Below are 26,007 nucleotides of genomic sequence, written 5' to 3'. Positions count from 1 at the left end.
ACTCTGTGTGACCCCATAGACGGCAGCCCACCAGGCTCCCCCGTCCCTAGGATTCTCCAGGCAAGAATACTGGAGTGGGTTGCCATTTCCTTCTCCAATGTGTGAAGTGAAAAGTGAAAGGGAAGTCGCTCAGTCATGTCGGACTCCTAGCGACTCCATGGAGTGCAGCCTACCAGGCTCCTCCGCCCATGGGATTTTCCAGGCAAGAGTACTGGAGTGGGGTGCCATTGCCTTCTCCCACAGGCCTTTAGAGATGTGATTTAAAAGGAAGGAGTAAAAGGGTGGCAGCTGGAGGGGGAGGGAGGGTAAAGAAATGTGTATTAAGAAAGTCTGTTTATTTGCCTCTTGGAAAGAACCAGTAGAACTTACTAGCAGAACCAAGTAGGAAATGAATATTTGTGAGAAAATTCCACAAAAATATTCCAGGGAATATGTACCACTTGAACTGATGATCCACACATGGCTCCCGTAGCAATGAGGAAATGTATCGTGGAAATCAAGGTGCCTGGGGTCAGGTCTCACGGGTCCTAACACCTTAAAGGTTTCCGATTCAAAAGGCAGAATCAAGGAGTAGCAGAGTGGCGATTCTCTACTGATGTACCAAGTAAAAATGTGGTCTGGAGCCATTTTCTGCGAGATTCACTTTATGGGCTGATTTTGCAGAATGCTGCGGTTGTTATCATCAACATCATCTCATCATCATCAAACAGCAATTAAGTGCCTAATTTCTCCTACAACGTCATAAATTGAAACAGAGGGCCTTGTTCCCTGGGGGAGCTGGTTGTGGTGACGAACAGGAGTAAAACCAGGATGAAGGTCTGGTATGGGGAAAGACGGGCGTGAGGTAGAGGCAGACGACTCTTGCCAAACCATCCTGCCCTAGTTCCTGATTCCAGCCCCCCCCCCCCCCCCCACCCCGCCCTTACTCAAAGCGCTGGAGTGGGTGACTTTCCTCTCTACTCCTTCCTCCTTTGCGCTCTGTGCCCCCTACTTCTCCTTTTGCTGTTCTCTCTTGGCGCAAGGGTGGTTCCGAATATCTACCCCGAACACTACCTGCCCCCCACCCATCGCCTGTAGGCGCACTGGAAGCCGACTGAGAGCCCTGAAACTCCAGTCGGGCCGGAGCCGGTGCTGTGAGCATGTGCGAGCAAGCCCGGGGGACCGGAGCGGATTCGGGAAACCGGACCTAGGTCGCTACCCTAAGCGCCGCTCCAGAGCTCGGTGACCGCAGGGCCAGTCGGCTCTCCCAGGAGCGGTGCCCCTGCGCCCAGGGCGCAGCGGCTGCGCCCTGCCCTCCGGGCGTGGGCTACCCGGCCGCGTGTGCCTCGCTGCTTGACGCGAGGACGAGCCAATCAGGGCCAGCGGCCCGGGCTGCCGTGTGACGGGCGAGGCGGCTCCTTTCCCCAACGCGGCCAGAGGGAGGAGAGAACCGGGGCTCGCCGCGAGCCTTCGAGAGCAGCGGCCGCGGAGGAGGCTGCAGCGGCGGCGGCGGCACAGGCTCGGACCAGCAGCGCGCGCATCCCCTGGCGCCCTGCGCGGTGGAGAGCTCGGCGGGCCGCGGGAGCCCAGGACGAGAGTGGACAAAGCAAGATGGCAGGGATCTTAGCCTGGTTCTGGAACGAGAGGTTTTGGCTCCCGCACAATGTCACCTGGGCGGACCTGAAGAACACGGAGGAAGCCACCTTCCCGCAGGCTGAGGACCTCTATCTCGCCTTCCCCTTGGCCTTCTGCATGTTAATGGTACGGCTCATCTTCGAGAGGTAAGGAGAGCTGGAGCGCTCCTCCCCCCAATGCACACCCTCGCGCGCGCACACACACATACACACACACACACACACACCCGCACATCCTTGCGCGCACACGCACACTCGCGTGCTCTGTGGCGCACGCACCCGCGCCCCCAGCGCTAGCGCTCACGCCTCCCAACCTTTGTGTTCTGGAAGGGGTTGCTGACCCCTCAGCACTGTTGAGGTTCTGGGAGCCGGAGAGGGTCTGGCTGGCCTCCGAATTTCCTCCGGGGCGCCAGAGAGGGCCTGGGGAGCATTGGGGTAGCCCCCCGCACCCCTGGATCCGCGCTCTCCTCCTCGAGGAGAGGGCGGGAGAACAAAGGTGAGCTACGGCCGGCCGCGGGACACGCTGCACTCCGCCGGGATTGTTCCTCTTTGCCGGGTGATCACGGCGCGCTGCCGGGAGAGGCTTCCCCGCCGAGCCTTGTTGCCACTCACCTGACAGCCAGAAACGTTACGGACGCACGGCCGGGAGGACGGAGGAACCGTGCACGCTTCCAAATCCTTTCACCCTGGCCCACGGATTGCCAGGACTGGGCTTCGGAAATTTCTCCGGGGACTCTGGCTTCTGGCAGATGTTTGGTTTCCATCAGTGACACTGAGTATCAGACCACAGTGCTGGGAAATAGGTGACAATAGTTTGTAGGTTTCCAGGACTCCGGACCATTAGCGAATTCTTTAAAAGAGGACGGGACGGGTGCACAGCCTGCAAAAGGGTATTATTAAATTGATAGATGTTTCCTATGAATAACCATAAACTTTGATACCAGAACACAAATAGTTTTAAAGAAATTGCCTATTATTGTTTGTGTAATAACCGGATTTGGTTGGCAACTTAAAGAATTGCCATATTATTGTTTGTATAATAACCGGATTTTGGTTAGGTAACCTTTGTGTCATAAACAAACTTGTGTTACTTATTGAATAAATCTTAGGTATCAGATTAGATTTTGCCTGCCATGCATTCTCCGGGGTGCTATTGAAACAAAACCGGGACAGCAGAACACGCTTCTTTTTCTCAACCGAAAACCTTACCTACCCTTTCTCTCCCTTCCCCCGCCCTCCATTCATCAGTAGATGCTGAACTCAGATCACTGAGTATAGACTCCACTTCTCCCTTAGACTTCATCTCTCCCTTCCTGTCCCCAACTCATCTTGGTCTTGTTTCTTAAGCTTTTGCTCTGGTTTTTTTTGTTTTTGGTATTTCTATTTGTCCTAAGCCACTCTGGAGTAGCACAAATGGCAGAATTTGTCTTTTGTGTCATTTGTTGCTGGAAATGGCAACAGACAGTACTTCATGGGAACAAGAAGTATCTTTTGTTTAAGGAAGGTGTATTTTTCAATGGGCATTATTGTTGCTTGAGAACTAAATCAGCTATTTCACCTGCAGAGATTAACATGCACAAAGGAACAGACTTAAAGAGCTGTTTCAAATGATGGGACTCTAGCACAGATGCCCTCTTTGATCCCATCCTGCGCTGAGACTTACAGTGAGAAAGTGGGTGTGTTTGCAGGGTTAGAGTTGCTTGTAGAGCAGATGTTTACTGATAGAAAATGGGAACTCATATCTGAACTTGCAGTCTCTCCAAAAAGAGCCTGTGGGGAGCAGCCAGTTGCTCTGTGACCACACATAGTAGGGACTCCATACAGTTGCTGAATGACATCTGATCAATCCTGGCTGATAAATCCTGGCCACACTCACTTTTAGCTGGCTAATGCATTTGAAAGAGATGTATAGCGTTATGTTCTGAAAAACAAGCATGTCAGCTATTGACCTGTGTGCAGAAAGCTGATTCCAGGCTGTTCCTTTGGTTGGAAGAAATACATTTGTTAGAGAATGGAGATAGCTTTGTACTTTGCTTTTTTCTGCCTTTTTTTTTTTTTTAAATAAAAGTCAATTTCATAGTTGAAACTGGAATTTCATTTTTCCTCTTCCTGAACATCTTTTTCTTCCTTTGCACAATCCCATGACTTACAGTTTACACAAGGGGGTCAGCTGCCTTCAACTGTTAGTCACAGCAGATGTCCTCATATTGATATGTAGAGACTTGGTGAGTTTCTTGCAGGCCCTTGATCCAAATAAAAGTGATTTAATAGCCTGTAGGAAAAGTGAAAGTTTGTGATTAATACTCAATATAGTAATCCAGGATGGCCCATATACCACAAGATGCTACTGACTTTTGGAATGGTGTCTCCTTTGCTTTTTCCTATTGTAGTGACAACTCTGTCTTTAGCCATTTGGGACACTCTCACTTTTCTGCTAATTCAAGGGTATAATTGTATCCAGAATTTCAAGTACTGCATGTTTCTCCTCTTCTCAAACCTAAGGGACACATTTTGGCATCCAACCTGTGGCCTGCTTTTCAGCACCCATCAAAGACCTGAATCAGTATAACTGAACTAGCCAATACTGTTGGCATTGACACAGCTCACTTTTGGTACCCTTCCAACACACTGGGCATGTTTCTTTTTCTTTTGCAGTTTTCTGTAATATATAACACGATTTAAAGAAGCTGGTTGGAAATCTTTTTATAAAATGATTTGTAATAGAAAATAATTCCCCTAGGATTCTGTTCCTTTTAGGCCATTATCATTTATTTCAAAGCTGAGAACATACCTATGAAATAACTAATTATCCAAGACCTTAATTTCTATTAAATGGGAGTCTTCAATATTCTTGTTGAGACTAAAATTGTGAATTTGGATTCATTCTCCTCAGTCTTACTTATTTCTCTCTATAAAGAGAAACACTAAAGAATGAATTGAATTGGCCTTTGCCCAACTGAGCAGTCCTATCTTTTTAATTTCACCCCCGCTAGCGGGTTGTTGGCAGTGAAGGCACGAGTGGCCAGAACAATGCCATGTTATAGCACCATATGGATAACAGTGTGAATACCTGGCATGGTTGGTCAAAAATGGAGCAGTCTAAATTCAGTGACTTCTGCCTGAGTCTGTGAATGGCCCAAAGCTTGGTGGTTTCTAGCATGGCCTTAGATATTACCTGCTTAACTGAGTCAAATATCTGTTGTTTACTGAGAAAACCTAGAAGTTTCTTGTAGAATGAAAATTGTAGTGTATACGGTCATGTTGTTGGCTTGTTGACAAGGAACAAAATATTATTTAATAACATAGCATCATTTATTTGATGAATTTTCTTGATTTAATACTTGTTTAGGCTCAATAAGCCATTCTCTGAAATTATAATAAATGCTTCTTCTAAACTCATTTTTAAAAAATATGTGCTGCTATGGTATTCATAAATGTAGGATTAAAATTTTGCTGAATTTCTGTTCAGGAATAAAGACATTTTTGTGTTACTGTTATAAAAGGTAATGCTAATGCATTTTCTTCCTTGTGGGTTTAGGAGAGAGACACAGAAAGTACTTATTGAGAATCAGAATATTTGCATTCTAGTCAAACTTACCTCACACTGGGGTGGCCACCTAATTTCTGTGTCCCTTATTTTTTCTTTTGTGCAGTGAAGTTGATGGCCTTTGTAATCCAAGGTTGCTTGCACTTTCTCAGTTATCTGATTCCTCCTATAGGAATGCTATAATATTTGAAGTTTACTAATTGTTATCTCTTGAAACTTTAAGGCAGGCTAAACGTTATTTTTTTGCAGGTAGTAATAAGTCATCTAAGAATAAAGAGTTTTTTCATACATACAAATATCCTAGCTAATGGTTTTGTTTCTTATATTTTTAAATTATGGGTTGAGTTAAAGGAATCATTTGGGCTGTTATCATTTGTGCTCCAAAAAGCTATACTATTTCAGAATAACCAACAAAGAATATTCTCCAGAGAAAGCAATTGCTCTCTTTCCTTAGAACTTTTTTAGCTAGATCCCAGAGCCAAAGGATGAGATGGTTGGATGGTATCACTGACTCAGTGGACGTGAGTTTGAGCAAACTCTGGGAGATAGTGAAGGACAGGGAAGCCTGGTGTGCTGTAGTCCATGGGGTTGCAGAGTCAGACACGACTTAGCAGCTGAACAACAAAGAGTAGGCCTGATACCTCTTGTGATGGCTGGGTAAGAAATGAGCAACTCACTCATGTCAGGTTGGTTTTCCAAGTGCTAAGCTACATGAGAACTGTCATTCTTCAGAGGCTGACATCAGAGGTGTCAAATAATGACCTATTGCCCCCAAACCCTCAAAGAACAACAGGTCTCAGCTGTATCAGAGGGAATGTCTGGCCAGTGGGTTAGTTTTTCTTATGGGTTTGCTTAATATCTTGGTCTTGTCAGTAGCCTTGGGTGAGACCACAGAGGAGAAGAGAGGAGAGGAGAGAGAGAAAAATGAATGGGGCTATATTCTTGATGGTTAGAGGGGAAAGGGTAGGTATGAGTGAATGTAAGGAAAAAGTGGGATGCCAGGTGAGTTTCGTAACTGAAGGATATTCCCATAATGTACCTTAATAATGAAAACACTGATATCTTCAGATTTATTTTAGAAGCGTGTAGTGTGCAATGGAATGAATCTCTACATACCCTCAAAGTCCATAGGTGGCCATCTTTAGTCATAAGTTGCAAGTGTCAAGGTGATGATGGTAGGAGGTGGCAACTTTGGGAGGTGACTAGGTCATGAGGGTGGAATCTTCATGCGTGTATGGGATTAGTGCCTTTATAAAAAAACAGGCTCCAGAGAGCTCCCCCACCCCTTCCATCATGAAGGTGAAAGTGAATTCACTCAGTCACGTCCAACTCTTTGTGACCCCATGGACTATAGCCCACCAGACTCCTCAGTCCATGGAATTTTCCAGGCAAGAGTACTGGAGTGGGTTGCCATTTCCTTCTCCAGGGGATCTTCCCAGCCCAGGGTTTGAACCTGGGTCTCCCGCATTGCAGGTGGACGCTTTACCATCTGAGCCATCAGGGACGCCTCCTTCATGAGGACACAGTGAAAAGATGGCTGTCTGTGAAGCAGGAAGGATGACTTCACCAGACACCAGGTCTGCTAGCACCCTGATCTTAGACTTCCAGTCTCTAGAACGAGGAGAGAGAAATTTCTTTTGCCATTTAAAGATATAGTCTCAACATTTGCCATGTCATTAAACTTATTCAAAAGTATTTTCAATGACTACATTATTCTATGCTATGGATATACTATAATTCATTTAACCAGTCCCTATATTATTGTTGGATATTTAGGCTGTTTCCAGTTGATGTGTATAAATCTTTCAATTACTGATGACTTCCTAAAGAATGTTTCCTAGAAGTGGTACTTCTAAGACTAAAGATAAATGTTTTAGTGTTCTTGATAGATACAAATCACCAACTTGGTGTCAGGAAAGATTATATTCATTTGTATTTTCTTATCAGCATGCATATTATTATTATTTGAAGAAAATTTTTTTCTTTGAAAATTGAAGAGATGTTATTCTTGTATGTGAGTGTGTTTTATGTTACTCATGATGAACTTTCCCCAAATATTTGTTCAGTTCAGTTCAGTCGTTCAGTTGTGTCCTATTCTTTGCAACCCCATGGACTGCAGCACGCCAGGCTTCCCTGTCCATCACCAACTCCAGGAGCTTATTCAAACTCATGTCCAAGGAGTCGGTGATGCCATCAAACCATCTCATCCTCTGTCGTCCCCTTCTCCTCCCACCTTCAATCTTTCCCAGCATCAGTGTCTTTTCCAATGAGTCAGTTCTTCGCATGAAGTGGCCAAAATATTGGAGTTGCAGCTTCAGCATCAGTCCTTCCAATGAATACCCAGGATTGATCTCCTTTAGGGTGGACTGGTTGGATCTCCTTGCAGTCCAAGAGACTCTCAAGAGTCTTCTCCAACACCACACATCAGTTCTTCAACACTTAGCTTTCTTTACAGTCCAACTCTCACATCCATACATGACTACTGGAAAAACCATAGCTTTGACTAGACGGACCTTTGTAGGCAAAGTAATGTCTCTGATTTTTAATATGCTGTCTAGGTTGGTCATAACTTTCCTCCCAGTCATCATCTGCAGTGATTTTGGAGCCCCAAAAAATAAAGTCAGCCACTGTTTCCATTGTTTCCCCGTCTATTTGCCATGAAGTGATGGCTTGCCATGATCTTAGTTTTCTGAATGTTGAGTTTCAAGCCAACATTTTCACTCTCCTCTTTCACTTTCATCAAGAGGCTTTTTAGTTCCTCTTCACTTTCTGCCATAAGGGTGGTGTCATCTGCATATCTGAAGTTATTCATATTTCTCCCAGCAATCTTGATTCCAGCTTGTGCTTCATCCAGCCCAACATTTCACATGATGTGCTCTGCATATAAGTTAAATAAGCAGGGTGACAAAATACAGCCTTGATGTACTCCTTTCCTGATTTGGAACCAGTCTGTTGTTTCATGTCCAGTTCTAACTGTTGCTTCTTGACCTGCATACAGATTTCTTAGGAGGCAGATAATGTGGTTGATGGTCTGATACTCCCATCTCTTTCATAATTTTCCACAGTTTGTTGTGATCCATACAATCAAAGGCTTTGGCATAGTCAATAAAGCAGAAGTAGATGTTTTTCTGGAACTCTCTTGCTTTTTCAGTGATCCAACGGATGTTGGCAATTTGATTTCTGGCTCCTCTGCCTTTTCTAAATCCAGCTTGAACATCTGGAAGTTCTCGGTTCACATACTGTTGAAGCCTGGCCTGGAGAGTTTTGAGCATTACTTTGCTAGTGTGTGAGATGAATGCAATTGTGCAGTAGTGTGAACATTGTTTGGCATTGCCTTTCTTTGGGTTTAAGTTGAAAAGTGACCTTTTCCAGTCCTGTGGCCACTGCTGAGTTTTCGAAATTTGCTGGCATATTGAATGCAGCACTTTCACAGCATTATCTTATAGGATTTGAAATAGCTCAACTGGAATTCCATCACCTCCACTAGCTTTGTTTGTCCATAGTGATGCTTTCTAAGGTCTGCTTGACTTCACATTCCAGGATGTCTGGCTCTAGGTGAGTGAGAGGTCTTTTTTGTATAGTTCTTCTGTGTATTCTTGCCCCCTCTTCTTAATATCTTCTTCTTCTGTTAGGTTCATACCATTTCTGTCCTTTATTGAGTCCATCTTTGCATGAAATGTCTCTTGGTATCTCTAATTTTCTTGAAGAAATCTCTAGTCTTTCCCATTGTATTGTTTTCCTCTATTTCTTTGCATTGATCACTGAGGAAGGCTCACTTGTATTTCACTTTCTGTGAATTCATGTATGTTTTTCTACTGGGATAAACATCCTAACGTTTTGGGTAGGAAATGGTGGCCTTCGGATTTTTTAAAAACCAGAATGGTCTTGTATTGATCTGTTTCTCCAGTCATGTGTTTATACTCACTTCTTTCTGCTTACTGACTCTCTCCTACAACCTAAGTCATCATCATAAGGAAGGAATTTTCTCAAATTCTAGATATTGGAAGGGATTCATGCAAAAGAATGAAGTAGATAATATCCTGAGTTTAGTATGGAGGATGAGACAGAGAGAAAGGGGTTGGAAGAAGTTTCAGGGATTAAGAATGAATGGGTTTTTATAAAGGAAAACTCAGAGATTGAGCCTAAACACCTTTATATTTTTTCTCTGAATTTTGGATAAAAGCAAATTATTAGCTGAGTCATCAGGAAAATGCAAATCAATACCACAATGAGATATCATCCTACACCCATTAGGATGGCTACTATTAAAAAACAAAACAGGAAAGAGAAAACGTGTTGGTCCTCATGTGGAGTAATTGAACCCTGTGCCTTGTTGGTGTGAGTGTGAAATGGTACAGCCACTGTGGAAAGCAATATGGAGGTTCCTCAGAAAATTAAAAATAGAATTACTATGCGATCCAGAAGTTCCACTTCTGGTATATGCCTGAAAGAATTGAAATGTGAGTCTCAAAGAAATGTTTGCATACCCATGAGCATAGCAATATTGTTCACAATAGCTAAAAGCTAGGAGCAACTCAGGCGTCTGACAGGTGAATGGATAAACAAAATGTGGTCTCTTTTAACACATTACAACATGGATGAACCTGAAAGACATTATACTAAGTGAAATAGGTTAGTCACAGAAGGACAGACACTGTAAGATTGTACTTATATGAGGTACCTGAATAGTCAAATGCATAATGACGGAAGGCAGAGTGGTGATTGCCAGGGGTTGGAGGGGAGTTATTGTTTCATGGGTACAGAGTTTCAGTTTTGAAATAAGATTTCTGGAGATAGATGATGGTGATGACGGTGGCAAAATGCTAATATAAAGATAGTTCACTGACTAAAAGGAAAAGTCATTTACTAGAAATACCTGGTTTCATTTTCTAGACTTGACAGTTTTCTATTTAGGAATAAACATCGCTTCCATGAGGGGTGATGGAAGGAAGGTTGACGGCCAGAGAGCACTCAGATATCCTGGACCTTTTTGGAAGGCCCTCCAGACAAACACCTTGCTTCAGTGCATTTGTTGGCATGTCCAGAAAAGGAGAGCAAAGTGTCTTTGGGAAAAGCACACTGTACATTTTCAGAGGATCCCTAGGACCAAAGTAGAGGCCTTCTACTTTACGCTCTCTCACTTCACGCTCCGTTGAAAGCAAACCAGTGTGATAGGATGAATTGTTGGTAAGGCAGGAGGCCGAGGCCAGAGGTACTTCCTCTGGTAGGAAGCTTTTGCAGTGGGAGAAGAGCAGATCTGACACCTCTCTCTAGTTTCCGATTTAACTTCACACCCTTTTTGTAAGCAAATGTTTTTAGACACGTGTAAATTTGAACATGGTTTTGCTTAAATGCTATCTACTATAGGGCAGGTTGCAAGCAATGATTGTTGCAAGCAGTTGATTGCGAGCAGTGGCAGGTACCTATTATTGAAAAGTAGTTTTCAAAGTTTATACTAATGTTCGATCATTGTACAAAACACTGCTTTCCATGATTCATTTATGAGAGTATTTGGGGCAGGTTTTGTTGTTTTGCAAGAGAACTTTCTCTTCCTCACTGCTAGCCTTCAAAATGAACTTCTTGTGGACCACTCCTGCTTCCTATTCCGGCTTTTGCTTTTGTTACCTCAAAATTGGATTGTGCGGGTTGTTTTTGGCAGGTGTGGGGTTGGAGATACCCAAATGGTTTTCCATTGCAGGGAAGATGCAGTCCATAGCGAACTAGGAATCACATTTGTGACTTGCCGATGTCTATATAAATGTCATATCTTATGGCTGAGGTTTTCTGGTTTCAAAGCTGTTGTTGCTGTCCTGAAGCTGTGATTGTGATTCTTTCCTTCCTCTCTTCCTTTTTTTCCCCTTTTCTTTCCTTTCTTCATTTATTTTTGCCTTTTATTTTTTTCTCTTTCCTTTCCTTCCCTTCCGTTCCATTTTTTCCCCTTTCTTCCTTCCTTTCTCTATTCCGAGCTTCCTTCCTTCCATCCTTTCCCTCTCTTTCTACTTCTCTCTGTCTCTCTCTCCCCCTCTCCCCTTTCCTTCCTTCTGCTGCTCATTGCTGCTGTTGTTTAGTCGTTAAGTCTGACTCTTTTGTGACCGCATGGACTGTAGCCCACCAGGCTCCTCTGTCCATGGGATTTCCCAGACAAGAGTACTGGAGGGGCTTGCCATTTCTTTCTCCGGGATCTTCGCGACCCAGGGATTGAACCCACGTCTTCTGCATTGGCAGATGGGTTCTTTACCAAGTGAGCCATTGGGCAAGTTCCCCTCATTGCTACAAATCCTTTTAAAAGACAGGCCAGTTTAGTTTAGACAGCAGAGGAGCAACATAGAGTTAAGAGTTGGGGAGAGGAACAGAACCATCTAGAATCTTGTCTAGGGACACGGTTTGGCAAGTGTCAGAGTAGAAGCTGCCAGCTAGTCTGAGTGGCTCTGTAGATTTTGTCTTAATAGATCACCATTTCAAAGCAAAATAAAGTGACTTGGTGCTTTAACCAGAGTGGCAGTTTTGGACACAATAGCTTGAGTGAAGGAAAACTGAGAACCAGTCACTTAGGCATGCTGGAGATTAAGAGAATATAAGGGCTTTGTCTGTCAGTGGGAGTATGGATATCTTTGAGTGCATGGGTATACTCCAGAGTGACACTGCATTTAAATTCTGTTACTGTTGTATACACTTATAGGACTTAATTAGAAATGTATATTCCTCACGAGGATTAACAGGAAAATGGATAGGATATCAGAAAGAATGTGGAACTTGGGTTTAAATTCAAACACTGCTATTCAAACACAGTTATTCAGTAGTGGACAGAATGCCCTGAAATTTGGTCTTCTCGCTTGTAAATTGGGGAGTGTGCCTACTTTGTGATATTGGAAGACTGTCTGTGAAAATGTAGTTAAGGGGGACTCAGCTGGTTCTTAAAAATATACATTGTGTAAAAAATAATTGATAACATAGGACACTACAGTATTTACTATGAGAAGGAATAATGTTCTGTAATGTGATTTCATGTGTTGGATGTACCTGTGGGGAGATGGTGTGGCTTACTTACAGAGGCAGTGGAACCTCTTAATGTATGTGATCCTGGAACTGAAGGATTTACTAGTTCTGTTGAAGAGTAAATATTTAGCGTTTTAAACAGGCATCGAAGCTTCAGTCTATTCAACACAATGCCTATTTAGGGAGGAGAATGCATCTTAACCTTTTATTTTCTAAGGTTAATAGTGGATTGTAGGTCAGGGACTTGCTTGTACTGGGTGGCAGAAGACTATTTCTAACGGTGGGATTTGAGATGGGTGATGCGCAGCTGCGTACGACTTACAGCTTAAAGTGTTCTCAGAGGGCTCTGCCTTGAGAGAAAGCCCAGGAAGCTGGACTTCCACTGGATGGAGTTTTCTCTGGACACTGCCTTTCAGTGGACGGATGCCTTATGCAAATATCCCAGTCTATCTCCAACTGCCCCATCTGGCCCCATGGTCATTTTTTTATTGCATGTGGTCTCCAGGGGAAACTGGCTAGGTATTCAACCAACGGTAATGGCAAACATCAAATTCACCATTTATATTGATTTAAGACCTAGGCTGAATTCTGGCCATGCCACCTATGTTGCTGCCAGAGATCTAGGAGCAAATAGCTTAATCTCTTTATACTCAGTTTCCATTCGAAACTCTTAGGGTTGTGAAGATTAAATAAGATAAAGCATGCATGCGTTGTGTTTAGGGCAGTACCTAGTTCATGGAGGTGATAAGTATTTGTTCTTTGGGTTTATTGAAGGTGCATGCACACACGTACACACACATGTACACTCTCACACACACAAACACACAGTTGCTTTCTGACTATTTGTTGGAACCGTAGTTTCCAGAAATGAGACTTTACCGTGAGGTGTCTGAAACTCTTTACTGGCATTATCTTTATGTCATGAATGAGGATGTCAGACTGCATTCTTGCTTTCACAGGCTGGGGTTGCTGGTGTAGTCCTTTGACTTACTTTTCCTAGTCCTCCTGTCTCTCTCTCTCTTTTTCCCCTCCAAGGAGCATTCTGATTCTTCCAGTTGTAGTTGGCTGAAGATAATCCCAGCCTCTTAGTGAAGAGCTGGGTCTTATGCACCTCACACTTGTTTGTCATGCACTTTGCTGAGATATGTTACTATTTATACAGCTCAGAAATACTTTTTCTTTTTTTCCTAATAAGAGCCTTCCAGAGAAAGGAAAGCCTTGGGAATGACCTTTATTGATTTCTTTCAGAATTTTAACTCTCGTGGATTATCTTAATTTTATCTTTAAGAAGGAAGAAATTCATTCTCGGGTCTTTGGGATCATGCTTGTGAAGATGCACACGTTCAAAGTTAGCTAACATACTAAATATATGTATTTTTTTCCTTAAGAGAAACAAATCTACACCCCCAAATTTGAACTTCCTTTGGTATGAAAGTGGCAAACCTAGGCCTACCAAATTAGTTCAGAAGGGATTTGTGCCTCATTTCTACTACAGGCACTTTCCCAGCTCTGCATAGCATAAACATTTCATTCTTAAATATACAATTTGCCCTGTAAATAGTTCAACAAGCCTGTTAAATTCTTTAAGGCACTGATAGAGGGCATCTTAAGATGAGCAATGTAACATTTGTGGTGGGCTCTTTTTTTTTAAGTAATTAATTTTGTAATTGAAGGATAATTGTTTTACAGAATTTTGTTGTTTTCTGTCAAACCTCAACATGAGTCAGCCATAGGTATACATGTATCCCCTCCCTTTTGAACCTCCCTCCCCATCTCCCTTCCCATCCCACCTCTCTAGGTTGATACAGGGCCCCTGTTTGAGTTTCCTGAGCCATACAGCAAATTCCCGTTGGCTATCTATTTTACATATGTAATGTAAGTTTCCATGTTACTCTCTCCATACATCTCACCCTCTCCTCCCCTGTCTTTTGAATGAGGAAGTAAGGCAGAGAGGAAACTACAGTGCTCTAGAATGACAAATTATCAAAAACTGCCTCAATTTTAATTCAGTAATAGTTTAACAGTGTCATTGACTAGAAAAAAAAAATGGAAAACTCATTCATTAAAAAGTAGTTGAGTCAATCATGTGTTACACACCAGTGTGGCACCAAAGTCGGGGGAGGGGTGTTGGGGGTGGGAGAGGTCCACCCTGGGTGGCAGCAGTAAGGGGCTGTATTACCTACCAACAGATTTAAAAGAAAACAATAAAATTGACTAAAAGTTGGTCTGCTGTTTCTTGGCACCACGTAAAGCCAATCCTAAACATAGAATTGATGGAGTGAAAAATTACCCGCCTCACCTGAGCACACTCTTCCTACCACCCCTCCCCCCACTTCTTAGAATACCACTTCCAGATGCTGATTTAGGGCACAGATGTTCTGAAAACCACAATTTGAGAAATGCTGGGAAAGCCAGCAATCGCCACCTCCCATTTTCTGTATCAGGACACCAAAGCCTATAGGAATAAATGAAGTAACTTGCCCTGCACCACCCACCCAGGTCTAGGTCCTGGGACAGTGTGGCTGCTATGGGATGCTCACAAGGCCATTGTAGGATGATGCCCCCAAGCCCTCTTTTTCTGGAGCTATTCCAGGAAACGCCTCAGCCCAGGAAAAACTGGACCTGAAAATCAGGTTGGTCACACCACCTGACTGTTTGCTCTGTTACACCTAAGTTGGTCTGGTCACCGGCCAGGGGTGTTTCTATTGATACAACAAAAATGGCTACTCTGCCCCTCCCTGCGGGTGAATGAGGCTGGTTGTGGGAAGAAGCATCTGGATGATTTAGATGTGTTGCCTGCCCCACTGTCAATGTACCACATTTCATGGCTTAAAAAAAAGAAGATGTGATTGAAGGGGCCCTCATTAAACGTGGGTTGGAGCTCCTGAGAGCAGAGCTCACTCTGCAGACAGCCGAGACCCCTTCTTAGTGTGCTAATTGCTCCTGAGCTCGTTTGTTCCGTGTTACTGAAACCATGCACCCAGTTTTACTTTCCTCCCACTTTCACCCTAGTGCCTGTGAAGCACCCACACTTAAGTGGCTGCTTGCAGAATTTGCAAAGGAACTGGGGAAGAGAGCAAAAATAGATATACAGGTGGTGGTTGTCAACCAGCAGTTATTTCTAAGGAGTGCTTGGGCAATCTAGTGGTTTTCTGTGTGTGCATTTTTTGTTCATGGTTTTATTGAGTTTTACAAAGTATAAAACTTTCTTTTGGTATTGGTAGGTACCTGTGGTTTACTTGAAAGTGCTGGGCTCCTGAAATAAACATTGCAGTGAACTATATCTTAGAGTCAGATGAGGGAAGTGTTAGGAAACTCCAGTGCTCTGACCTTGCCTCCCTTAGAGGCAGGCTCTTGTCTTGGGTCCCGAAGCAAGCAGGAGTCTTGCCACGGTCAGTCCCTGTGCTGTGGCCCGTGCCTCCCAGCCTGCCACACGTTGGCATAGAGTCAGGCTGTAGACGATTGGGTAGAGGACAGCTCGTTGTCATGTTAAAACCAGAGCGTGTCACTTCTTTAATTGCTGGCTCCCTTTCACTTAGTAATTCCATGTCCTCTGGTTACTTCTCTCTCCTGCTCACACGCTCCTCTGCCTCAAATTGAAGGTAGCCTGAATCACCTGCTTGGCTGACTCCCTCATTTTTTGGTCCTGAGCTTTGGCTACCAGGATCTCTGTTATAACTCACATTTCCCAGGATACAATAGTGAGTTTGAGCCAGATTCATTTAAAAAGGATGGCTAATAAGAGCAATCACCTCCCCTTGTACTAACTTTAATTTTTTGGTGTCTTTAAAAAATAAGTCATATGGAATAAATATTCTTTCTGGTTTTGAAAATAAATTTATGGTTATAGACTTTTTTTCTGGTTGGAAACAGAAGAAATAAAATTAGTTCCTCAATGGCTCAGTGGATTAAGAATCTGCCTACAATGCAGGGGACACAGGAGACGTGGGTTCAATCCCTGGTTGGGAAGATTCCCTGGAGGAGGAAATGGCAACCTGCTCTAGTATTCCTGGCTAGACTATCCCATGGACAGAAGATCTTGGTGGGCTACAGTCCCAACAGTTGCAAAGTGTCGGATATGATTGAGCTTGAGCACGATTCAGTTCCAGAATTATAAAACAATTGTTTGGCAAGCAGTTTCCCCGTTTCTCAGAGTTGAAGATGAGATTAAAGTGTTGCGTTAAAAGGAGAACTTTCTCTCCTTTCCATTTTCCCAGCCAATATCTAATTCTCTACTCGGGTCAAATCCGAGGACATCCAGTCCTTTAAAATTGTCTAAAGCGTTTCTAAATTGGATGCACTTAGCTGCCAGAAACTTCTTATGGCTCTATTTAAAAAGCCAATCTAGAAGAGTCAGGAAACGGCTCTGAATGGGAACTGCTAAAGTAAATAGTGTATGGTGATACATTTTGGAATTTGACAATAAGATTATACTTATCTTTGCAGGTAAAACTAAACACGTCTTTTTGGTCCTGAGGAGTGTTTAGATTTGTGGAAAGACTGAGAGAGAGAGTAGAGAGAGGGAGAAAAGGAGGGAGGGAGACAGGGACTCTCCTCTAGGTGTGTACAACAAAAAGAAGTGTAGCACCCTGACTTTGGCTTAAAATTCCATCTTGGTGGAACCCCAGTTCAGCTAATACCCTAATGGGTGTGTGGGCGCATGCTCAGTCACTCAGTCGTGTCTGACTCTCTGTGATCCCACAGACTGTAGCCCACTAGGCTCCTCTGTCCATGGAATTTCCCCAGGCAAGAATACTGGAGTGGGTTGCCATTTCCTCCTCCAGGGATCTTCCCAACGCAGGAATCGAACCCACATCTTCTGTGTCTCCTGCATTGGCAGGTAAATTCTTTACCACTGAGCCACCTGGGAAGCCCAGCCTAATGAGTATTTGCTGTAAATCTGACACTGAAATACACAATCATCACTTGCTTAACAAACATTTATATGGCATTGTTAGAAAAGTGCTTTATTTTTCTAATGTAAACTTTTTATTCTGTGTATAGCATACATACAGAAACATGCACAAAAGTATACTTAAAACCTATAGCTCACTGAATTATCACAACAAAGCAAACACACTTATGTGTTCATTAATCAGAATGCAGATTTAGAAATAGAACACTACTAGCATCGTAGAATCTTCTTCTTTATTAGTTTTTACTGATTTTATAAATTAAGGAAAAATTATATGCAGTGTGAAAATGAAAGGCAACTGTAGCTCCTAGTCCATGCAGCAATACGCATATCCATTCTTTCTCTTACGGTCTTGGTTTCTTATAGAGGAAAATATGAGCTCTGCTCTGGCACTTGCGGTCACCCACAGAGCCATATTTCCTCTCTTTGTGTTAACTTTGTACATATGGTACTTTGCTGGTGGTCCAGTGACTAAGGCTCAGGCTCCCAATTTAGGAGGCCTGGGTTCAATCCCTGGTCAGGGAACCAGATCCCACATGATGCAACTAAGAATTTGCATGCCACAACTAAAGATCCTGTGTGCTGCAACCAAGACCCTGTGCAACCAAATGAATTAAAATAAATGTTAAAAAGTAAGTTTGTACACATGCTTGGATAAAGGTGTGTGTGCGTCTGTGCAAAATTTGATTAATAGTTGGCTATAAAATTTAATAAAAGAAATTGCTTAGAAAGGAATGGGAAGAAGATATGAGAAAGTGAATGAGAGAAAGAACCATAGTCAAAACATTCTTTTTCTTTCCCACCTTATTTACTTAATTAGTGAGACTATTTTATAAGGATTAATAAAGGGACAAAATTCAGTGTCTTTAAAAAGAAAACAAATGACTGATGTTAAACAGGGGATAAATGTGTATGTTTATTGCAATGCTTCTGTGTCCTGTTGCTTGGATGTAGAGGATCTAAGATTTGTTGAGACAAGGGAATCAGACTTTGGATTTAAATAAGCCATGTATTTTGAACACTGAGTGTTTGTTTGTGATGTAGAAATACAGTGCTTGTTTGGAAAATCATACCTTTCAGTCTTGCTGTGTTTTGTGTTTTTAAAATTATACTCACCTTGAAAACAAGTATTTGTTGTTTGTTGTTTAGTTGCTACGTTGTGTCAGACTCTGACCCCATGGACTGTAGCCCACCAGGCTCGTCTGCCTGTGGGATTTCCCAGGCAAGAACACTGGAGTGGGTTGCCATTTCTTTCTGCATGAAAACATGTACATTTTAGTTTAAATATTTCTTATTTAATACAAGCTTTTTTCTGTTCCATCTTTGGATGTGTCTTCTATTCAATATATTCTCTTTTCTTCTTCAGGAATACCAGTTACACACGTTAGCTTTTTTTGGCCTAACTTTCATATCCGTCTTTTGTACAGTGTTTTTAATATATTTTATTATTATACATGGTTTTATTAATTTCCCTCAAGCCTACCAACCAGGTGTCCCTTTCACTCATGTTTATTTGGTTTGTCATCTTGATCTTAATTTTGCTTTAATTTTTTAAATAATTTTTTCCTTCTGTTCTACTGCTTTTTCCAATTTTTTTCTGCAATTGTATTTTTCAGTTTTCTAATCTCTTTCTGAACCCTGATTTCTCTCTCTCTCTCTTTTTTTTTTCTGAAACGCAATCATGTAACCTGCAATTTCTTTAACATTTTTGTTTGAAGTCTTCATATGTTCCTGTGGGTAATACTTTTTCATTTGCTTTCTGGTTCTTATTATTTTGCAATTTTTGTTCTTAGATTTTACTGCTTCCTACCCATGTCTTTTAGTCTAAAAACAGAAAATATTAGATCACTTTCTGCTTATTTTTATAAAGAGGGTATCTTAAAATCAACTTGGTTAAAATCTATTGTTTTTGGACTCATGGACTAATAGAACGGTTTTCTTTAAAAATAATTTATTTCACTGATAAAGTCTTCAGAGGCTGTGACTACCGTTTCATAATCTTCAGTGTTCACATGACCACCACACTGCAGGTGAGGGACAAAGCTTTCAGAGCTTTTCTGATAGCTGTGGGAGAAAACATTCTTCCAACTTATTCATTCTAGAGACGATGGGGACTTCACACCAGTTTTAAATGGAACTTCTGAATTTTTTCCCCCAGTTCTTATAATGGTAATAACACAACATACTGTGAACTCGCAGTGTAGTATTACCTCAGCAGTAACTATTTGTTAATTTCTAATATATTAATTCTAGTTTGTGGATTTTTAAATGTTTTGGTGTCTAAAATGATTAATAATGTGATGAAACAGCCAGTACTGGAAATCTTTTGAGCATTTAAAATGACAAAACCTCTTCCATTTTTAAAATCATTAAAGAAATTACCTGGTTTTATATATTCTATAATCTCACTGGGAAATTCTCAATGCAGAAAAAATACAGCAATTTTCCATTTTCGCTCTGTTTTCTCAATCCCTCCTTCTTCCCTAGATGTGTCTAGCATGAATAGTTGATATATATATTCTTCCAGAACTTTTTCAATGCATTTGACTACCTGCATACTCATACACACACACACACACACACACACACACACACACAGAAATATAACTTTTGTTTAAAACATGAATGATATACTCTAAGTGTTGTTCTGAAACTTTGTTTTTATTTAATATTATGCCTTGAAGATTTCCCAATGTTGGTGAATGTAGGACAACTTTATTCTTTTCACTATGATAATCATATGATGATAATATCCCATTGTTTGGGGTTATTTGTTTATGAATGCTGTTAGAAACAATGCTATAACATCATTCTTTTGCAGACTTCTTTGTACTCAGGTGTATTACTCCAAGCTAACATACAGAAGTCAGATTGCTGGGTTAGAAGATGTACAAAGTTAAATTTTAATAAATGCTATTGGAGTCTTTCAAGAAAAATCATATGAATTTACCGGCTGACCCAACACTGTATGGAGAAGGCAATGGCACCCCACACCAGTACTCTTGCCTGGAAAATCCCATGGATGGAGGAGTCTGGTAGGCTGCAGTCCATGGGGTCGCGAAGAGTCGGACACAACTGAGTGACTTCACTTTCACTTTTCACTTTCATGCATTGGAGAAGGAAATGGCAACCCACTCCAGTATTCTTGCCTGGAGAATCCCAGGGACGGGGGAGCCTGGTGGGCTGCCGAGTATAGGGTCGCCCAGAGTCGGACACGACTGAAGTGACTTAGCAGCAGCAGCAGCAGCAGCAACACTGTATGGGAAACCACCCTATCCTGACTTAAGTGTGAAGGTGAAAGTGTTGGTGCTCAGTGGTGCCTGACTCTTTGTGATCCCATGGAGTGTAGCCCACCAGGCTCCTCTGTCCATGGCATTCACCAGGCAAGAATACTGGAGTGGGTTGCTATTCCCTTCTCCAGGGATCTTCCTGACCTAGGGATTCATCCTGGGTCTTCTGCATCACAGGCAGATTCTTCACCATCTGACCTGCTGCAAATTTGATGTGACTTTTACAGATTGTCCTAATTTGTAAAGAAAATAGCTGTTTTGACATGCTCTTTCACAGAATTGGGGCTCTGGGTAAGAATAAAATTTAGTAGTATCTGCCACAAAAGGACATTTTGTTAGTCTTTCTTTATCTGAGAAATTGGAATAATAATCCATAAAATGCAGTAAGAAATTCCTTCAAGTTTATAATATTGAACTTTTTTACATCTACTACAATCATTTGCTTAGAAAATATTTATCTCATACATTTATACCCCTTTCAACACTTGTTATAAAAGAATATAACAAAACACTCACTATTCCTATTAAGTCAAGCTAAAGCAATTGTGTTTTGTTATATTCTTTTTTAAGAAATAAGTCATTTTTAGATATATTAAATCTTATCACCTGGTATAAGAAATCATGAATGAGGGAAATCTCTCCTCGTATGAAGTTTTCTAATCATCTGTTATTTGAGTTAGTCATTTTATGATTAAGTTATTCAGAGGGCAGAAAAATTTGTACTCAACAAGTCACCAAGTAACCAAAATTGAACAAGTAACTAAGAATCTAGAACTCAAGGGAAATTTTAAAATTTACAACTAGGTTATTTTTCAGTACAGCTGTCTGCCCACCCCATCCTACCTCTGGTCATCATATTGTCTCATTATGCCTTTCTGTTTAAGAAAAAGTTATGTTTTTATACCTTTAGAACAGCATATATTAAAATTGATAGACTTTTATGAAAATGTCCAAATATACAGAATAGCTAAAAAAAAATAATGCCACGAGCACTTGCATTGCCATCACTGGGATCCAATGATTAACATTTTATTGTCTCTGTATATATTTTATTTTCTTCTGTACCATGCAAAGTAAATTTCAAATATTATGACACATCATTTTTAAATACTTGCAAGTGCATCTCTTGTCTAAAAAGACATTATAGGGTGACTTTTTAAAAGTAGTTCTTGGATAATCAATTTTACATTGTGGAATTTATTATGTTTTTCAAAATATTTTTGAATGTATAGCTTCAAAGCTATATGGGTTATGGAGTTGGTGAAATTATAAGGTAAAGGAAGACCATAAATTTAGATTCAGTGACTAAATTTAATGGTTGTACAAAAATAAGGCTTGAAGTGATATTTTAGTGAAAAACTCATGGGCAATTAAATGTACTATTTGGAAGTTGTGTCCAAGGTTTTGAGCTGGAAAACCATAAGTTTACAAGAAGTAGCTAAGCAGTTGGGCTTCCTGGTGGCTCAAATGGTAAAGAATCTGCCTGTAATACAGGAGACCAGGGTTTGAGCCCTGGTTCGGGAAGATTCCCTGGAGAAGGGAATGGCTACTCACTACAGTATTCTTGCCTGGAGAATTCCATGGACAGAGGAGCCTGGTAGGCTACAGTCCGTGGGGTCACAGAGAGTCAGACACGACTGAGTGACTAACACTTACTTACTTAACTAAGTAGTTATTCATTCATAACATTTCATGGCATTAGAAAATCAGTGTGAAGTACATTGGCTTATAAATCAAGTTTTAGACTCATTTCCATCAGGCAAACATTTCTCAAGATTGCAGACTCCTGCCCCTGATGTGGTAGAGTTTACGTTTCTTTGGGTCATGTTTGATCTTCTACCATGGTGAGCTCAAGACTCCAAAGCAAAGTTGGAGTACAGTTACCTTTTCAGAATGCAAGTCCAAACTGACCATTTCTGTTGGCTAAGTAAGCCTAAAGCAGTGGGGTGAACAGGATTTGAAATAAATGAGATGTAAGTTTGTTGAATACCAGACCACCTGACCTAGCTCTTGAGAACCTTGTATGCAGGTCAGGAAGCAACAGTTAAAACTGGACATGGAACAACAGACTGGTTCCAAATAGGAAAAGGAGTACGTCAAAGCTGTATGTTGTCACCCTGCTTATTTAACTTATGCAGAATACCTCATGAAAAACGCTGGGCTAGATGAAGCACAAGCTGAAATCAAGATAGCTGGGAGAAATATCAATAACCTCAGATATGCAGATGACACCACTCTTATGGCAGAAAGTGAAGAAGAACTAAAGAGCCTCTTGATGAAAGTGAAAGAGGAGAGTGAAAAAGTTGGCTTAAAGCTCAACTTTCAGAAAACTAAGATCATGGCATCCGGTACCATCACTTCATGGGAAATAGATGGGGAAACAGTGGAAACAGTGTCAGGCTTTATTTTTTGTGGCTCCAAAATCACTGCAGATGGTGACTGCAGCCATGAAATTAAAAGACGCTTACTCCTTGAAAGGAAAGTTATGACCAACCTAGACAGCATATTCAAAAGCAGAGACGTTACTTTGCCAACAAAGGTCCGTCTAGTCAAGGCTACGGTTTTTCCTGTGGTCATGTATGGATGTGAGAGTTGGACTATGAAGAAAGCTGAGGGCTGAAGAATTGATGCTTTTGAACTGTGGTGTTGGAGAAGACTCTTGAGAGTCCCTTGGACTGCGAGGAGATCCAACCAGTTCATCCTAAAGGAGATCGGTCCTAGGTGTTCATTGGAAGGACTGATGCTGAAGCTGAAACTCCAATCCTTTGGCCACCTGATGCAAAGAGCTGACTCATTGGAAAAGAGCCTGATGCTGGGAGGGATTGGGGGCAGGAGGAGAAGGGGACGACAGAGGATGAGATGGCTGGATAGCATCACCGACTCAATGGACATGGGTTTGGGTAGACTCCGGGAGTTGGTGATGGACAGAGAGGCCTGGCGTGCTGTGATTCACGGGGTCGCAAAGAATCAGACACGACTGAGCAACTGAACTAAACTGAAGTTTGTTAAATAAATTGTTGGAATCCCTGTTGCTAAAATTATACACTAAGATAAACTTGTATTTTATTATTGTTATTCCCATTTCTCAGGTACAGAAAGAACGAGTAGCAAAATAAGTTAACATCTTCCCCAAACCAGTTCTTGGTTAGAAAAAGGAATCTCAGCTTCCAGGCAGCACATTAACTGTGCTCCTCTCTAGAAATCTCTTTATCTTATCATCCTATTATCATCAACTTGGCTGTATATTCCTGGGAAGGAAACTGCTTAAGAAAATATCAGTATATGCTTATTGTGGAAAAACTGTCAAACAGTAAAATACTGTATATAATGCAATTTAAAACTCCCTTCTCAGGGACAACTGTTTGCAGTTGTTTTCTGGAACTTTTCCTATGCATATCCAAACACATATATTTCTCTATAAATGTTATGTATGCTCTTTTGTGGCTTCCCCGACGGCTCAGCTAGTAAGGAATCTAGCTGCAATGCAAGAGATACAGGCGATATGGGTTCAATCCCTGGGTCGGGAAGATCCCCTGGAGGAGGAAATGGCAACTCACTCTAGCAGTCTTGCTGGAGAAATTCCAGGGACAGAGGAGCCTGGCGGGTTACAGTCCACGGGGTCACAAAGAGTCGGACACGACTGAGTGACTGAGCACACGCACGTGCTCTTTTGTACTTTTTTACTTTAAATGGTTGTATAGAGTTTTCACACATATAATATATACTTTACATATATGATACATAGCAATATATTTATCATAATTTATTTAATCAATCCCCTATGAATATATTTTTAATTCATCTTCAGCAATGCCACAATAGCTGTTTTTGTACATGTATCTTTGTTTACATGTGAATGTTTAGGATAAACTGCTATTAGTTCACAGTGATTGGGTCATTTTGAATTTGATAGGTATCATCAAATTGTTCTCCTAGGGGATTATACCTCTTCATAAGGTTTATAATGTGACATGCAACAGAATTGTCAAGTGTTTGCCAGTTGGCTCTGTGAAAAATGGTGTCATTTCAATTACCCTTTCTTTGTAAGTGAAATTCAGCCCCATTTTCATGTTTTAAAACCACTTAAAATTTTTCTGTGAATGACTTGATGTTTTTGTCATTTTGGGGAAGTTTGTTGAATTATGAAAGCAAAAGTAAACTAGCTATTTTTCATGTTGATTATAAATATTTTCCTTTTTGTCTTTGACTTTAATTATGATTTTTTTTTCAGGACTAGAAATTGTAATTTTTCTGTGGTTTGAGTAATGACTGTTTTTCCTTCAGAGTTACAGTAGACTCTTGAACAACATGGGGGTTAGGGGCACCAAACCCCTGTACCGTCGAAAATCCTTGTACCAATTATAGCGGGCCCTGTGTATCCGTGGTTCCTCTGTATCCATGGATTTAACTGGCAGTGGATTGAGTCCACTGCAGTGTTTACTGTTGTAAAAAATCTGCCTATGAGTGGAGCCCTGCAGTTCAAACCTGTGTTATTCAAGGGTCAGCTGTACCTCCTCCTGTGTTTGTCAGTATCCCTAGAGAACAACCTCCCTCTTCCCAGCCTGAGGGGCTTATGAGCCTGCTGCCTGCATCTCGAGAGTCGTGCAGCGAAGTGGAGCTGCAGGTCCTGTATGGTTTGTAGATTTTCACTCTGTCCCCTGTTTTGGTCATTATGCTCAGTGTCCCAGTGACCAGATCTTCTGTTAACTCACCCTCTCCAGGAGTAAACCATCCCTCCTCTTGGGGCTAGAGAGAGCAGTCACCTAGCTTTGAGGACCAGATCTGAGGTCTGCCTCAGCCTTTTACAGACTCAGGACCCATTCTGCTCCCCAAACCTCCCGAGGTTTCTGATGCCAGTGGGTTTCAGGCATCCTCTACAATAAAGCCTTGATACTCAACGTGTGGACCCCAGACCAGCTTCCATTCACCTCACCAGGGAGCTGGTTAGCAATGCAGCATTTCAGGACTCCTGCCCGGAGGCTTAAATCAGAATCTGGATGCCCTCTCTGTATCACCAGGTGGTTCTTGTCACAGAAGAGTGGGTTGCTTTTTTTGATTTCCACCGATGGCAGGCACATACGCTTCATCTGTCTCCACTTGGCTGAATCAGCTGTCACTCATGCTTCTGTTTCCTATTTTCCAAAACTTTTGGTGTTATTGTGGCCTTTTGTTCTTTTGGAAGTTTCCCTTGTTTATTCTTGTTTTTTAAAAATGTGATTATTTATTTATTTTGTCCTGTCTGCTCTGCATATGGGATGGTTTCCAGACCAGGGATTGAACTCACACCTACACAGTGAAAGCAAAAACCCTTACCACCAAGCCACCGGGGAACTTCCCTTGTTTATTCTTTACAGTGATTTTTCTTTTTTTTGGGGGGGTGGGGTGGAGGGGTTTCAAGAAGGCTTAGAGGTAAACACATTTATTTACTATGTTTAATGAAAATCCCCTCTTCTGGTATTTTATGATTTTTTAAATGCTTAAATCTTTAAAACATGTTGAATTAATTTTGGTGTCAAAAAGAGGTCTCCAGATTTAGTCCTCCCCACCTCCAATTGGATAGCCGGTTGTCCTAACATGTTTAATTAAATGACACCTATTTTCCTTTCTGATTTTAAATGCTATTTCTGTCATATGCTAAATTTCCAC

The 26,007-nt window shown here is 41.7% G+C and overlaps 1 protein-coding gene across 5 annotated transcripts in view; it reads left to right on the top strand.

Annotated features, from left to right (window-relative positions):
- Window positions 1–1,050: 1,050 nt before the first annotated feature.
- The window catches only part of CERS6 (ceramide synthase 6), a 349,042-nt gene continuing 324,085 nt past the window's right edge, over window positions 1,051–26,007 (top strand). The window contains exon 1 of one of the 5 annotated variants that reach the window (XM_045163992.1): window positions 1,051–1,760. In XM_045163992.1, coding sequence (XP_045019927.1) covers window positions 1,591–1,760 — 170 coding nt within the window. In that variant the 5' untranslated portion in view covers window positions 1,051–1,590. The remainder of the gene's footprint in view (window positions 1,761–26,007) is intronic. The other 4 variants (XM_045163988.1, XM_045163990.1, XM_045163989.1 and 1 more) reach the window with 4 other exon arrangements.

This window comes from Bubalus bubalis, chromosome 2, assembly GCF_019923935.1.
Source record: "Bubalus bubalis isolate 160015118507 breed Murrah chromosome 2, NDDB_SH_1, whole genome shotgun sequence".
NCBI classification, from domain to species: domain Eukaryota; kingdom Metazoa; phylum Chordata; class Mammalia; order Artiodactyla; family Bovidae; genus Bubalus; species Bubalus bubalis.
The sequence above is the reverse complement of the archived record's forward strand: the minus strand, read 5'-3'. Positions and strand labels throughout refer to the sequence as shown.